We start from the raw sequence: 12,087 nt of genomic DNA, 5'->3' as shown, positions 1-12,087 counted from the left end.
GGACAGTAAATTAGGGGAGCTAACGAGGAAAACAGGCAGGAATAGTTAGAGAGGTGAGGAAGATGGAGTGGGGACACTGGGAACAGTACAATTTTTGTTAAGGGCTTCAAATTCACTGGAAATTTTCCTCCCTCCTCCCCTAGTGCACCATCTCCCATCTCAAAGAGCATGGAAGAGTTAGGAAAGATAAAGGAATGTAGGGCAAAGGAGAATTAGGAGTTGGTCAACATTTAACTGGTTTGATTGTTGTTACCTTGGGTAACTTCTTAGATCAACATCTTGGATAAATTGAGTAAGTGACATTAGGTAACTTCTCTGGGACCCAGCTTCTTGCTCTGTTAAATGAGGGGCTTGGATTAGAGGATCCTTAAGGTCACATTCAGATTTGGTATTCTATGAATTTATTACCAGACCATTGTTACAGTTTCCAAATGCATGAGTTTCCATTGGTTTATCAATTTTACATGTTTAAATAAAAAGACTGAAATTGGCTATTCCTGCCTAAAAAAACCTGAGCTCTAATTGAACTTATGGTAGCCACCATTTTAATGTTTTCAGGGACACAGATGCACATGGCTTCTCAGAAAGAACTGATACTAGAGTAATTTGCCATTTCCTTTTCTAGCTCATTTTGTAGTTAAGCAAACTGAAGCAGGCAGTGCTTAAGTGACTTGCCCAGGGTTACACAGCTAGTAAATGTGTGTCTAGATTTGAACCCAAGTCTTCCCGACTCAGCACCCAGAACTCTTCTCTTCTACCACCAAGTTGTGGAGATTAGTGTAACACCAATGTTAACAGCAAGGAAGGGAGATGTTTCTGTCCACCTAATCTTTATCTTGAGTATTTATCAGTGTACATGCCGATATGCATTCTGTCCCCAATTAAATTTTAAGGTCTTTTGGGGCAAAGATAATGGAGAATTTTTCATCTTTTTGTCCTTGGTGCCTAGCACAGTGTGTTGTACATTAGTCGAAGATAAATGTTTGCCCAGATGAATATTTGGTGAAGGGTCAACAAGACTTTTAAGGCAGTTGTATAAAGGAGAAGAAGGAGATAGACTTATATAAGCAGGTACAAGACAACATAGGCAGGAACTTTCTGGAGATCATTAAACACTTCTCCAGTCTGCAGTGGTACATGGCAAAGCTCCCATGATCTGGGGACTTAGAACTTTCAGAATGTGCCTTCTTCATTACTATATAGTCAACATGCAGATAGAATCAAAAAGTTCATCACGCTGAAAAAGCCTACAGATTGTCACCAAACCTCCCTCATTTACAATCATAACAATTTTAAAAAATGATAGTTAGCCTGAAGAAATATTACAACAGCTTCAGAACTGGTTTTTTCAGTTTTTCAGATTTTTTTTCCCCACAACCTGATTTCTGTGTGTACAAATTCAACAAATAGATATTATGTTCCTACTATACTCAAGGTACTAAAGAGACCCAGATGAAAGGAAAGTCCATGCTGCCCATAAATTTCCACTTCAATTTTATTACGAATGTGGGCCTCTGAACCAAGTACTTCTCTTCCCCAGTGCTTTTTAGCCATCCTTGCAGAAATAGAGATCACACCATATTCATCCTGAGTCTACAAGTTGCTAGTAATCTCTTTATGCTGTTTAGTTTGGACACCAAAGTCTTAGTCTTTTTTTTCTTTTAAACACAACACTGTAGAAACCCAGTATTACTTCTCTTAATATCTTCAAAAATAATAATGGAGACTTTTTCACTAAAGTTATAAAGAGGATTTAATAGTTTCAAGGAGAAATTTATGCCGATGAAAGCTATATTTACTGAATTGAAATACATACTTTCTTCATGATTTCATTCACATGAGTATTCTGTCCTTTAATGCAGACTGGGATGTGTCCATGTCTTAGTATAGGATTTCTTGAGGTTCTGGGGCTAGAAAATTCATTATGTGATAGTTGGGATTCCAATGATGACTTTTTACATACTTAGCTAACCTGGTGTTTGAAAAAGAGGCATATAGTCCAGTGACTTCAAGAAGCTGTAGTATTTATGGAGGCTACACCCTGGTAAAACATCTCAGCAGTCAGGTTAAACCAGATTGAGGGTAACCTGTAGGCCTCAGACCTATTGGTGAGTTAGGGGAATGTCCACCCCAAGCATGTGAAGACTTTCCTTAGCAGAATGGATGAATGAGGACGGTTTGTTCCAGTGGCTGTGAAAGTGGCTGAAGGAAGTGCACTGTGGGGAGCTTAGAGTGTGGTCAGACATAGAAGATGCCAAGGTCCTCCCCTGCATCCTGGGCCATCACCAGTTGTCCTGACTTTCGTCTTGCCACTGGACTGATGACTCTGGAAGAGAAAATGATGCTGATGGCTTTGCATACCTCTGCTTCACTGAAATCCAATTCATATATGAGTCAAGACATCATTAGTCCTCTTCAAAAATGAAGGATGAACAACAACATCCTATTAGAGGTTATTAGTAGGATCATAGATTTAGAGCTGGAAAGAACTTCAAGGGCCATCTACTTCAACCACTTAATTTTTCACATGATGAAATTGAGGCCCAGAGAGGTCCACTGACTTGCCTGAACTCATGCAGGTAATAAGTAGCAGTAATAGGCTTGAAGTAGGACTTCATCAGTCTTCCATTTCCAATTCCAAATCCAGTGGTCTTTTCATTACACCACTGTGTATCAATCATGAAATCGTAGTTTCAGGGTTCAAGAACTGGCAGGGACCTGAAAGGTCATTTAAATCAAGCACTGCATTTTACAGATGAGGAAATTGAGATGATCAGAGAGACTGATACTTGGTCAGTGTCACCTCTGTCTCCTCTCTTGCTTCCTCTACACTTCCAACCTAAGCATACACAAACCACTGTTATGCATCCTTCTGGTATGATAAAGGGGAAGAGGCGAACACTCAGAAAAATTTGTACTGTATTCATGTGAATTAAAGTGAGCCTGTATCTATGTAATCCAAAGAACCTCTTTAAGGCTGAATGAAAAAAAGAGGAAAGAAAAGGTTGGCTAAAAAAATAAAGAGAAAAAAAAACAACCTCATTATTTTAATGAATGCTATTAATCTAAAGTGAGGATTTCATTTTCATGGTGAGTCTATCAACAAAACCCTTTTGATTGCAGTTGTCAACAGCTAATAGCCATGGCCAAGCAGCTAGAGCAACTGGCCCAGAGCAGCTTCCTTGATTACTCAATGTCATTAGGATAGAAGTAATTGGCCTGCGACTGAGGCAGCCAAATAAAACCTGAGAGGAGGGTGATAGAGTTATCAGGTCACTTCTCATCTGACCCTCCACTACATCTCCTTAACATCTGCCCAGATGCTGATGGCTCCTGACCCCTGGCCTCCCAGGGACCATGCCCTGGGTGATTTATCCACTTAACTCCCTCAGTGCCCTCCTGGGGCTACACTGTTCTGATTGTTGAGTCAGCCAGTGCGAATAGGCACTGTCCCCCAGGCTCTGGACAATGTTCCACATCACATCTAATTGTTGGCCCTGGCCATCTCCTGTCTGCTTTCTACCTCTTAATCTGGGAATAGTAATCAGATCCACACTATCATTGGACGTCCTCACAGTTCTCCCCATCCCTGTGATTTCTTCAATGAAAACATCCTTGCCTGGCCACTTGTCTTTCCTATAGGAATCTAAACTCCTTGAGGGCCAGGACTTTGTTGCTTTTATATTTGTACCCCTAGCACTTAGCCCAGTGCTTAGTGCTTAATCACTAAGGCTATTTTTGAAGTGGACATTATTTCCCCTCCCCCCCAGAGCCCCTGGGTTGAGAAATGTCTGTTAAGTTTCTAGGCAGGGTTGGGCCTAGTAGCCACTTACTGTTAGTGGCTACACTTTCTGTTGTACCCCTTTGCCTAGCAGCTGCCTGGGCCCCCCTCTCTGTTGTGCCCCCTTGCCTAGCAATACTTAGGAACCCCTGTCAAAACTGTTCTGTGAAAAATGTGTGCTATTGGAACCACAAGGCTGTACCGGGAGGTGCTAAGATGCTTAAAAGGCACACACACCTTTGTTCAGGGCTGCCTCTTCGGAGGACAGCCGCTGGCTAATAAAGACACTCCCAAATTCTCATTTGACTCTTGCCTGTGCTTGTCTTGGTCTGTCCATTTCACTTGGAGGTTCCACCGAGACTGCCTTTGGCTGTGTGTGCACAGGCACCTGCCTGCGCTTTTCCCACCGAGACAGCCTCTGGCTCTGTGTGCACAGGCAAACCGTCTGCCCTGGACGGCTGGACTGTGCTTTGACTTCAGGGGGTGGGCACCGGGATTGATGCTCCCCAGCCCCGATCTCAAAGCACAGCCATGCAAACCAGGCTCCCGGTAGATGCTCCCAAATTCTCATTTGACTCTTGCCTGTGCTTGTCTTGGTCTGTCCATTTCAATTTTCATTCAATTTTGATACTGGTAATTTGTTTTTCCTCTTTTTTTTTTTTTAAAAAAATTCAAATTAGCCAATGATTTATCTACTTTATTTCCCTCCCAAAAAAACTCAGCTTCTAGTTTTATTTATTAATTCAAAGATTTTTCAAGTTTGTTAATCTTTGATTTTGGAAATTTCTCTTTTGCTGTTTAATTGGGGGGGGGGGTATTAATTTGTTGCTTTTTCTATTTTTTTTTAAGCTGCAAGTCCAGTTCTTAAATCTGCTCTGTCTCTTTTTTATGGGTGAAAATATTTAGGGATATAAAACTTCCCCTACATACTGCTTTGGCTCAATTCCTCGATTTCTTTCTGTATAACTTTTCTTAACATATGTCACCTTCTCTCCACTGATATCACTACCTCTAGTCCTCAGCCATTGCAATAACCTCATATTTGGTCTCCTTGCCTCAACTCTTCCTATTCCAGTCTGTCCTCTGCTCAGTGGCCAAAGTAGTTTTCCTAAAGCATAGGTCTGATTATGTCACCCCTATTCCCAGCCCCCTCCAGTTGGATCAACACCAGTGGTTCCCTATTATCAGGATCAAATATGGAAATCCTTTGCCTGGCATTTAAAGCTCCCCACAATCTGGCCCCTTCCCAATCTTACATTTTACTTTCTTCCACATAAAGTATGTTCCAGTCACATGATCTACTTAATTGCTTCTTGCACAGGACACTCCATCTCCCTTCTTAGTGACTTTGCATCAGCTGTTCTGGAGCCTAACATCTAACTCTCAGTATCCGTGGCTTTGTCAAAGACCCAGCTCAAGGGCTCTTACACCGCCGTCAGCGGCTAATGCCATCCTCTAGAACGTTAGTTTTTTAACTTTGCATATTCATATTCTGATTTGCGTATGTTGTTTTCCCCATTAGGACATGAGCTGGACTGTTTCTGATAGCGCTTGTACTGGTCTCCAAAGCAGCGACATCCTTTCGGTGTTCTTCTAGAAAGAAAGTGTAACAACCGTCATAAACTCCTTGAGGGCAGACTTTGTTTCTTTCCTTTGTATCCTGTCTTTACCACAATGCTTGATACATAGTAGCCACTCAATAATAAATGCTCGATGGTTGTTTAAGTGGAATTTCATATTCATCCCATTGGAGCCAGAAGGCTGCCCTTAGGAGGGGGCCCAAATAGACTCAATCAGCATTTATCTGCAAGGGTTCTGCCCTGTTTAGTTTAAAAACAATTAAAATTTTTTTAAAAGAGAATTGTCTGGGGGCACGGAAACGTGTTCAGGCTCCTACCTCCTGCATAGGGAATGGGTCTAGAATCTAGGTCTCCATCCAATAAACCACACCCCCTTCTCAGGGGAAATCGAAGAGATCGCTTACTCTGGAGCCTTTAGACCGAGCTCCCGGAGAGCTGGGACAGGGTTTTCTTCGAGCGCTTCTTCGTGTCCCTAGCACTCAGTGCAAAGCTTGGCACATAGGCTCTTGGAAACGGAGGCTTAGGTGCTTAGACTACAAAGGCAGCGAGATGGCACAGTGAATGGAGAGCGGATCTGGAGTCAGGAAGACCTGCGTTCAAATCCAGCCTCGGACACTTCTTAGCCGTTTGACTCGGGCGAGTGATTTAATCTCAGTTCCTTCCACTCTCCAATGGGGCCCCTAGGCCGCTGTGAGGGTTAATCCAATACGTGACGGCTCTTGGCATGGCGCCGGACGCACAACGGGCCTTTCCTTCCTACAAACCTCAAACGTCGGCAGTCCCACACTCACTGCAGGAGGGGCCTGAAATGCAACAGAACAAGTGGACTTTTTTAGCTCCACACCAGCCGGACACAGGAGCCAGACGTCCCCTGCGCTGGCCAAGGCAGGGAAACGCGGTTCCTATTTAAAATACCGCAGCTCGAACCCGGCTGGGTTCTCCGCCAATCTGAGGGCCGTATCTAGAGTCGCCGGGGCAGCAGGTGCCAATGAGAGGCGGGGGCGGGGCAGCAGGGAGAAGCGAGCAGGCGGCTGTGACAGGTCTGGACGACGAGAGGCGGGGCTTGAGGCCCATTGGCCTCAATCCGTGGGGTTGGAGCCGGAAGCTGGGCCGCGTGGCGTGAGGTGAGGGGCGGTTCATGGGGGCGTGGTCTTGAGGCCCATTGGCTAGCTGGAGACATCAGTAAGTGGGGTTGGAGCCGGAAGCTGGGCCGCGAGGCGTGCTCCCGGGGTGAGAGGTGAGGGGCGGTTCCTGGGGGCGTGGTCTTGAGTCTGAGCCCTCTTCCTTCAATGATTCCCTCCCCGGGGGCGGGAGCGAAGGGGAGACCAGCCAATGGACGCGTGCTTCCCAGACCCTGGGGGCGGGCTCCACAGTCGGGCCGGGCTCTGGCGTGAGTGGGCGGGACTACACTACTTACCGGTGTCTCAGCGAGAGGGGCCGCGCACCGTCGGACTCTGCTTCCGGCTGCGATCCGTCGTGTGTCCCGTGTCCTCCCCGAGCCTCGGTCCCCAGCCATGGACAGCGCCGCCCCAGCCGCCTGCTTCCTCTACTGGGTGGGCGCGAGCACCGTGGCCTACCTGGCCCTGCGGCTCTCCTACAGCCTCTTCTCGGCCTTCCGCGTGTGGGGCCTGGGCCACGAGGCCGAGGTGGGGCCCGCCCTCGGCGAGTGGGCAGGTGAGTCCTGGGCGAGGCCCCGCAGCCGCCGGCGCTCGTTATCTGGAGTGGGCCGCCGAGGCTCGGGGCCCGTCGGCTCCCGTGGGTAGCCCTGGCCCCTCTCCTGACGACCGGCCGTAGTACCGCGGGCAGAGAGCCCGGGAGTCCAGTCCAGAAGCACTTAGTAAGCGCCTACTGCATCCGGCGCGGGGCACTTGTCAGCAGCGTGACCCCTTCCCTTCTCTGTTGACCCAGTTTCCTACTCTCTCAGCGTTTAGCATACAGTAGGCGTTTAATAAGAGCGCGTGGACTGTATAACCTGGAGGTTACTATGGTGGGCAGTACTCCTAGCGATTTCCCCTCCTCCTCATCTCGATGCCACTGTGCAAACTGCTGGGTTCACCAAGCATTTATTGGAGGCTTAACTGTATGTATGCCCTAGTGCTGTGCCAGGATACAAAGAGTTAGAGCAATTCAGTTCAGTAAACATGTATTAAGCTCCTGCTGTGTGTTGTGAGCCGTGTGCCAGGCACACGAAAAGACCGGCTCCAGCCCACTGGGGACGTGCAAGGAACCGAATACCATTGGCACCTCTGCAAGTTCCTGGTTGTGTGAACTTCGGAGGGGTCACTCACCCAGGCAGGGGTTGAACTGTCCTCTGAGGTTTTCTCCCAATTCTAAGCAATGAGAACGATGACTAGCAGTTATATACCAATGTACATGTACACGTATCTATGCATGTATGTATTTATCCGCCTTAAGGTTTGCAAACCTTTGCAAATGTGGACTCCCTTGCTCAGGAGGTAGTGGCATGGTCTCCGATGGACGTTTTCTACTGCTCGAGGGAAGACTGGTTGGGTGGAGTTGTTGAAACACGGAAGCACTTATGATCCATGAATTTTAAGCTGTGCCCTTTTTCTCCCTAAGTGGAAAAGGGCCTTGGAGTTCTTATAACTTCTTCTGGACCTGGTTCAAAATGTAGAGCTTAAGTTGGGTTACTTTGTGAGTGTGCATGCTTCAGGGAGAACGGTGGTTTTTAAAGTTTCTTTTGAGACAAAGTGAACTCTGGTCACTGAAGACTGGCCACGTGTTAACCTGTTTCTTTGATAATTTCTGGGTCAGGTCATTTCAGTCCTTTGAGAAAGCCTGTCTCCCGTGACCAAATCAGTGCTTTTTTTTCTTGTATTAGGATTTTAGGACTTAGAGCTAGAAGGAACCCTGAGATTATCAGGTTTGATCTCTTCTTTGAAAAAGAGGAAATTTGCATCTCATAGAGTGAAAGTGTTTGTCCTTATTTTGCTAAACAGCAAGAATTACAGTTTTGGCCCTGATTTTTACTTTAGCAAAATAAGATCTTAGTGTTGGAATAAATACTGCCCTGACAAGGGATGTGGGGGTAAAATAAAATTCTCAAAAACAAGTTGCTATATTCCAGTTGGTTTTAGAGTTAAAAAATAAAGTAGGGTAAAGGTCTTTGGAGTTACTGGGAAATTTACCAGTTGGGCAACTTCCAAACAGCCTATCTTCAAACTAGTCTATTACTTGTGGAGTAATGAGTGATCTGGTTCATTGTACTGTGATTTGGTTATCCATTTTGAAATCACTTGTAGATAAAAGGCCTTAGTAATGATCCTGATAACTTTTCTGTGTGTTTCAGTTGCACTTCTAAACAACTGATTAGGAAATACAGAGAAATTAGCATTTTAAAAGGACAAAACTTAAATTTTGAACTATTCTCTTTACCTTTACCAATAAGACTGGGGACAAATGGAGGGTTTTGCCAGAATCTTAGAGAGCAAGCTGAAACTGACAGAACTTTGGCCTTTTAATGATGACATAGTAACTGCAAAGAAAATTTCAAAGGTAAACAGAATAGTTCAGATGCGTGCTACTGGGATTCATGTCTCTTTAATTTGGAACACTGCAGGCTAATTTTTTTTTTTTTAAAACAAGTGTTATACCAACTGAAGAGAAGCTTTGAAAAACAAGTGATTTTTTTTGAAGCACCTCATCTTAACCTAGTACTTGGTATCAGTATTCAGGATGGAGTAATGAAGAGAGGAAATAAATTTATCCTATGCCCTTTAGCAGAAAGGACATTTTAGCAAATACTTACTTGAATAATTGAACACTTGGGGTTAATGTGATTTTTAAAAAGATAATTGGAAAAGCTAAAATCTTAGATCTTAGAAATGCATTTTATTAAATAATATTGAATTTTCAGTCAGTAAACATTTATTAAGTGCCTACTGTGTTCACGCACTGGTACTGAGCACTGGAGGGATATGTGTGTTCATCCTTTGTTGCCAAAGAAGACCATGCCATCAAAGAAATGATGACATGACTTGCACTTGACTGTTTTAGAGTGAGGGAGGGCTGTGCAGGTCACCAGCCTCACTTCTTCTCCAGAACCATCTGAATCCAGTGACCAGATATTCATCAGGATGCCTGGAGATGACCCAGAATGAGGCAGTTGGGGTTAGGTGACTTGCCAAGTGCATGTCAAGTGTCTGAGGGGAGGTTTGAGTTCAGGTCCTCCTGACTCTTGCGTTGGTGCTCCATCCGCTGCATCACCTAGCTGTCCTAAAATGAAACTGGAGGATGCGGGCATCGATCCCACTACCTCTCACATGCTAAGCCAGTGCTGTACTATTTACAAAAAGATTAAACAAGACTGTCTAATGGGGAAGACAACATGCAAACAGATACTGAGCAACCTATAAACTGGATAAATAGGAGATAGCCAACAGAGGAAAGGCCCTAGATTTAAGGAGGTTGTTTGCCCTTTCTGTAGAAGGTGGGATTTTAGTTGAGACTTAAAGCCAGGGATGGCATTAGTTGGAGTGGAGGAGGGAGAGCCTATCAGGCATGGGGGACAGCAAGAGAAAAAGTCTGGAAGCTGAGAAATGGAATGTCTTGTGTATGGAACAGCCAGGAGACCAGGGTCACGGGATACAGGGTCACAAGAACACAGATCAAGGAGTAAGTTGTGAGTGAGTTGGAAGATGCCTTGGAAGATAGGAGGGGACTAGGTTTTCATGAGCTTTTAAAAAGCCAAGCAGAACACTGTGTATTTGCTCCTGGAGGCAGGAAGAAGCTCCTGAAGTTGATTTTAGGCATCTTTTCTTTCTCTTTCTTTATGTAACATTGTGCCATACTTTATCTTTAATTAAATAATACTGATTTTTCTTTTACGTTACATGGTAATGGTGGGAGAGGCATTATCGTAGAATTAATGTTTGCTTCATAGCTTACTCTCTCTCCTAACATGCTATCAGTTTGTAGTATGTTATTTATCTAGTTTCGGGTACATTTATTCTCCTTGGATTAAGATCCAGATAGTCGGTGAGTTGCCTCTTGCCAGCGGCTGGCACAGGGTCAGTATGGAGGTGAGTGTTCTGTTTGGATAACTGAAAAAAAAAATACCAACCCAAATGTGAAAGACCCATCTTTTAAAAAAACATCAAAAACTTGTAAATTGAATTTTTGCACCCCTTAATCTTCCGTTGTCCTCCTTCCTCTACTGAGAGAAACTTCACATTTAGAAAGGACTTTAAAAAGAGGAGGAAAAACAGTGCTTGAGCAGAACTTCCCACATCATCAGTCAGTCTGATGGTCTTACTTGAAACCCTATAAATTGAAAGTGTTGCTGACTGGCTGACTTGGGGGAGAGGGACGATTAACTCATAAGTCTCTTGTTTTTATTGATATCTTGTTTTTGTATCACTTTTCATTTCTCTGATACATCCCTTTTCCCTCCCCCCAGAGGCATTCTTTGTCGATCAGTCAGTCAGTCACCATTTACTAGGTGCCATCTGGGCTGTCTGTCCTAGGTTCTGAGGATGAGAAGAAAAATGTCTGATAGGCTATCCATAAGGATTCACATTCTAAGCAGGGTAGATATGTAGTATACATAGAGATATGTACAAAATAGTTACAAGGCACTTTGGGGATGGGGGTAGAAATTGAGGAAAGACAGCGTTAGTAGCCAGAAGGAGCAAGAAAGGCGTCCATCTGTAGAAGGTGGCATCATTTCAGCTGAGCCTTGAAGGGAATAGGATGTGAATTAGAGGTGAGGAGTGACTGTTACCCACGCCTGGAGGATGGATGGTGTGCCAGAGCAAAAGGAGAGGGGGGGGACAGATTGAGTGCTATGTGTAAAGAACTGTAAGAAAGTCTAGTTCCCTTGTGACAAAGAACAGCCAGAGTAAGCAGTGTATCAATTAGACCTGACAGTGTGTTATGCCATGTTACTTATTCATAGTCTACTCCTGAAAAGAAGGGAGGGAGGTGCTTTCTCTTATCTCTTCTGAGTCAAATAAGGTCATTATAATGCTAAGAACTTAAGTTTTTATTTATTTCTTGTTGCTTTCATTTTCATTGTTGTGTCTTATTTTTTCTAGTGTTTCTTTTACAATCTATCAGTCGTATTCATTGTTTCTTATGAAGTGGTGTGATACTTCGTCACATCGATGTAATAAAATCACTGTAACCATTTCCCCATTCGATAGCTGATTACTTTGCTTACAGTTTTTGGCTGTTGCTAAACGTGATGCTCTAAATATTTTGGTGTCTCTGGGGACCTTTCTTGTCCTCTATACCTTCTTGGGGGTGTATCCCTGGTAGTGGAATCTCTGGGTCAAAGCAGAAGGATATCGTAGTTCACTTTATGTCAAAGGGCTTTCTAGCAAGGTTGGCACCCTTTGACAGCTCCACTGGTTTGTTCTGCCCTAGGAATGATGTTCTTTTTAATTCCAGGCAGAATTTCCAGGTTCTGAAGAGTTCTCTTGTCATTCTAAAGTGAAGATGTTTCAAGGAAGAATTCACCTGGGAAGAATGACTAGAAGATTGACACCCTTGGACTCCTTAGCCTAATGAATGTTGACCTGACTATAATCTGGTTGGCCGGTCTGCAGTGTTAGGAACCTTTCCTTCCACAAAATACATGTTCTTGTAATGGACTTGTTGGAAGGAAATAATTGCTGCTTGTTGAGCCACAACATTTCAAAACCTGGAGTTTATAAACACAAATTAGAGGGTGATTACTGACATCCAAAATGCTGCTTCTGCTTT

The 12,087-nt window shown here is 44.3% G+C and overlaps 1 protein-coding gene and 1 long non-coding RNA gene across 2 annotated transcripts in view; one reads left to right on the top strand and one right to left on the bottom strand.

The window, feature by feature from the left end:
• Positions 1 to 4,117: 4,117 nt before the first annotated feature.
• Positions 4,118 to 6,471, bottom strand: LOC140510082 (uncharacterized). The gene is made up of 2 exons (XR_011969084.1): positions 5,766 to 6,471; positions 4,118 to 5,374 (listed from the first exon to the last, which is right to left on the bottom strand). It is a non-coding gene; the product is annotated as an uncharacterized lncRNA (long non-coding RNA).
• Positions 6,472 to 6,710: 239 nt separating this feature from the next.
• Positions 6,711 to 12,087, top strand: part of HSD17B12 (hydroxysteroid 17-beta dehydrogenase 12) — a 137,222-nt gene continuing 131,845 nt past the window's right edge. The window contains exon 1 of the mRNA XM_072618404.1: positions 6,711 to 7,035. Coding sequence (XP_072474505.1) covers positions 6,876 to 7,035 — 160 coding nt within the window. The 5' untranslated portion in view covers positions 6,711 to 6,875. The remainder of the gene's footprint in view (positions 7,036 to 12,087) is intronic.

Source organism: Notamacropus eugenii, chromosome 6, assembly GCF_028372415.1.
Source record: "Notamacropus eugenii isolate mMacEug1 chromosome 6, mMacEug1.pri_v2, whole genome shotgun sequence".
Classification (NCBI taxonomy): Eukaryota; Metazoa; Chordata; class Mammalia; order Diprotodontia; family Macropodidae; genus Notamacropus; species Notamacropus eugenii.
Note: the sequence above shows the minus strand (reverse complement) of the source record. Positions and strands in the feature narration are given on the sequence as shown.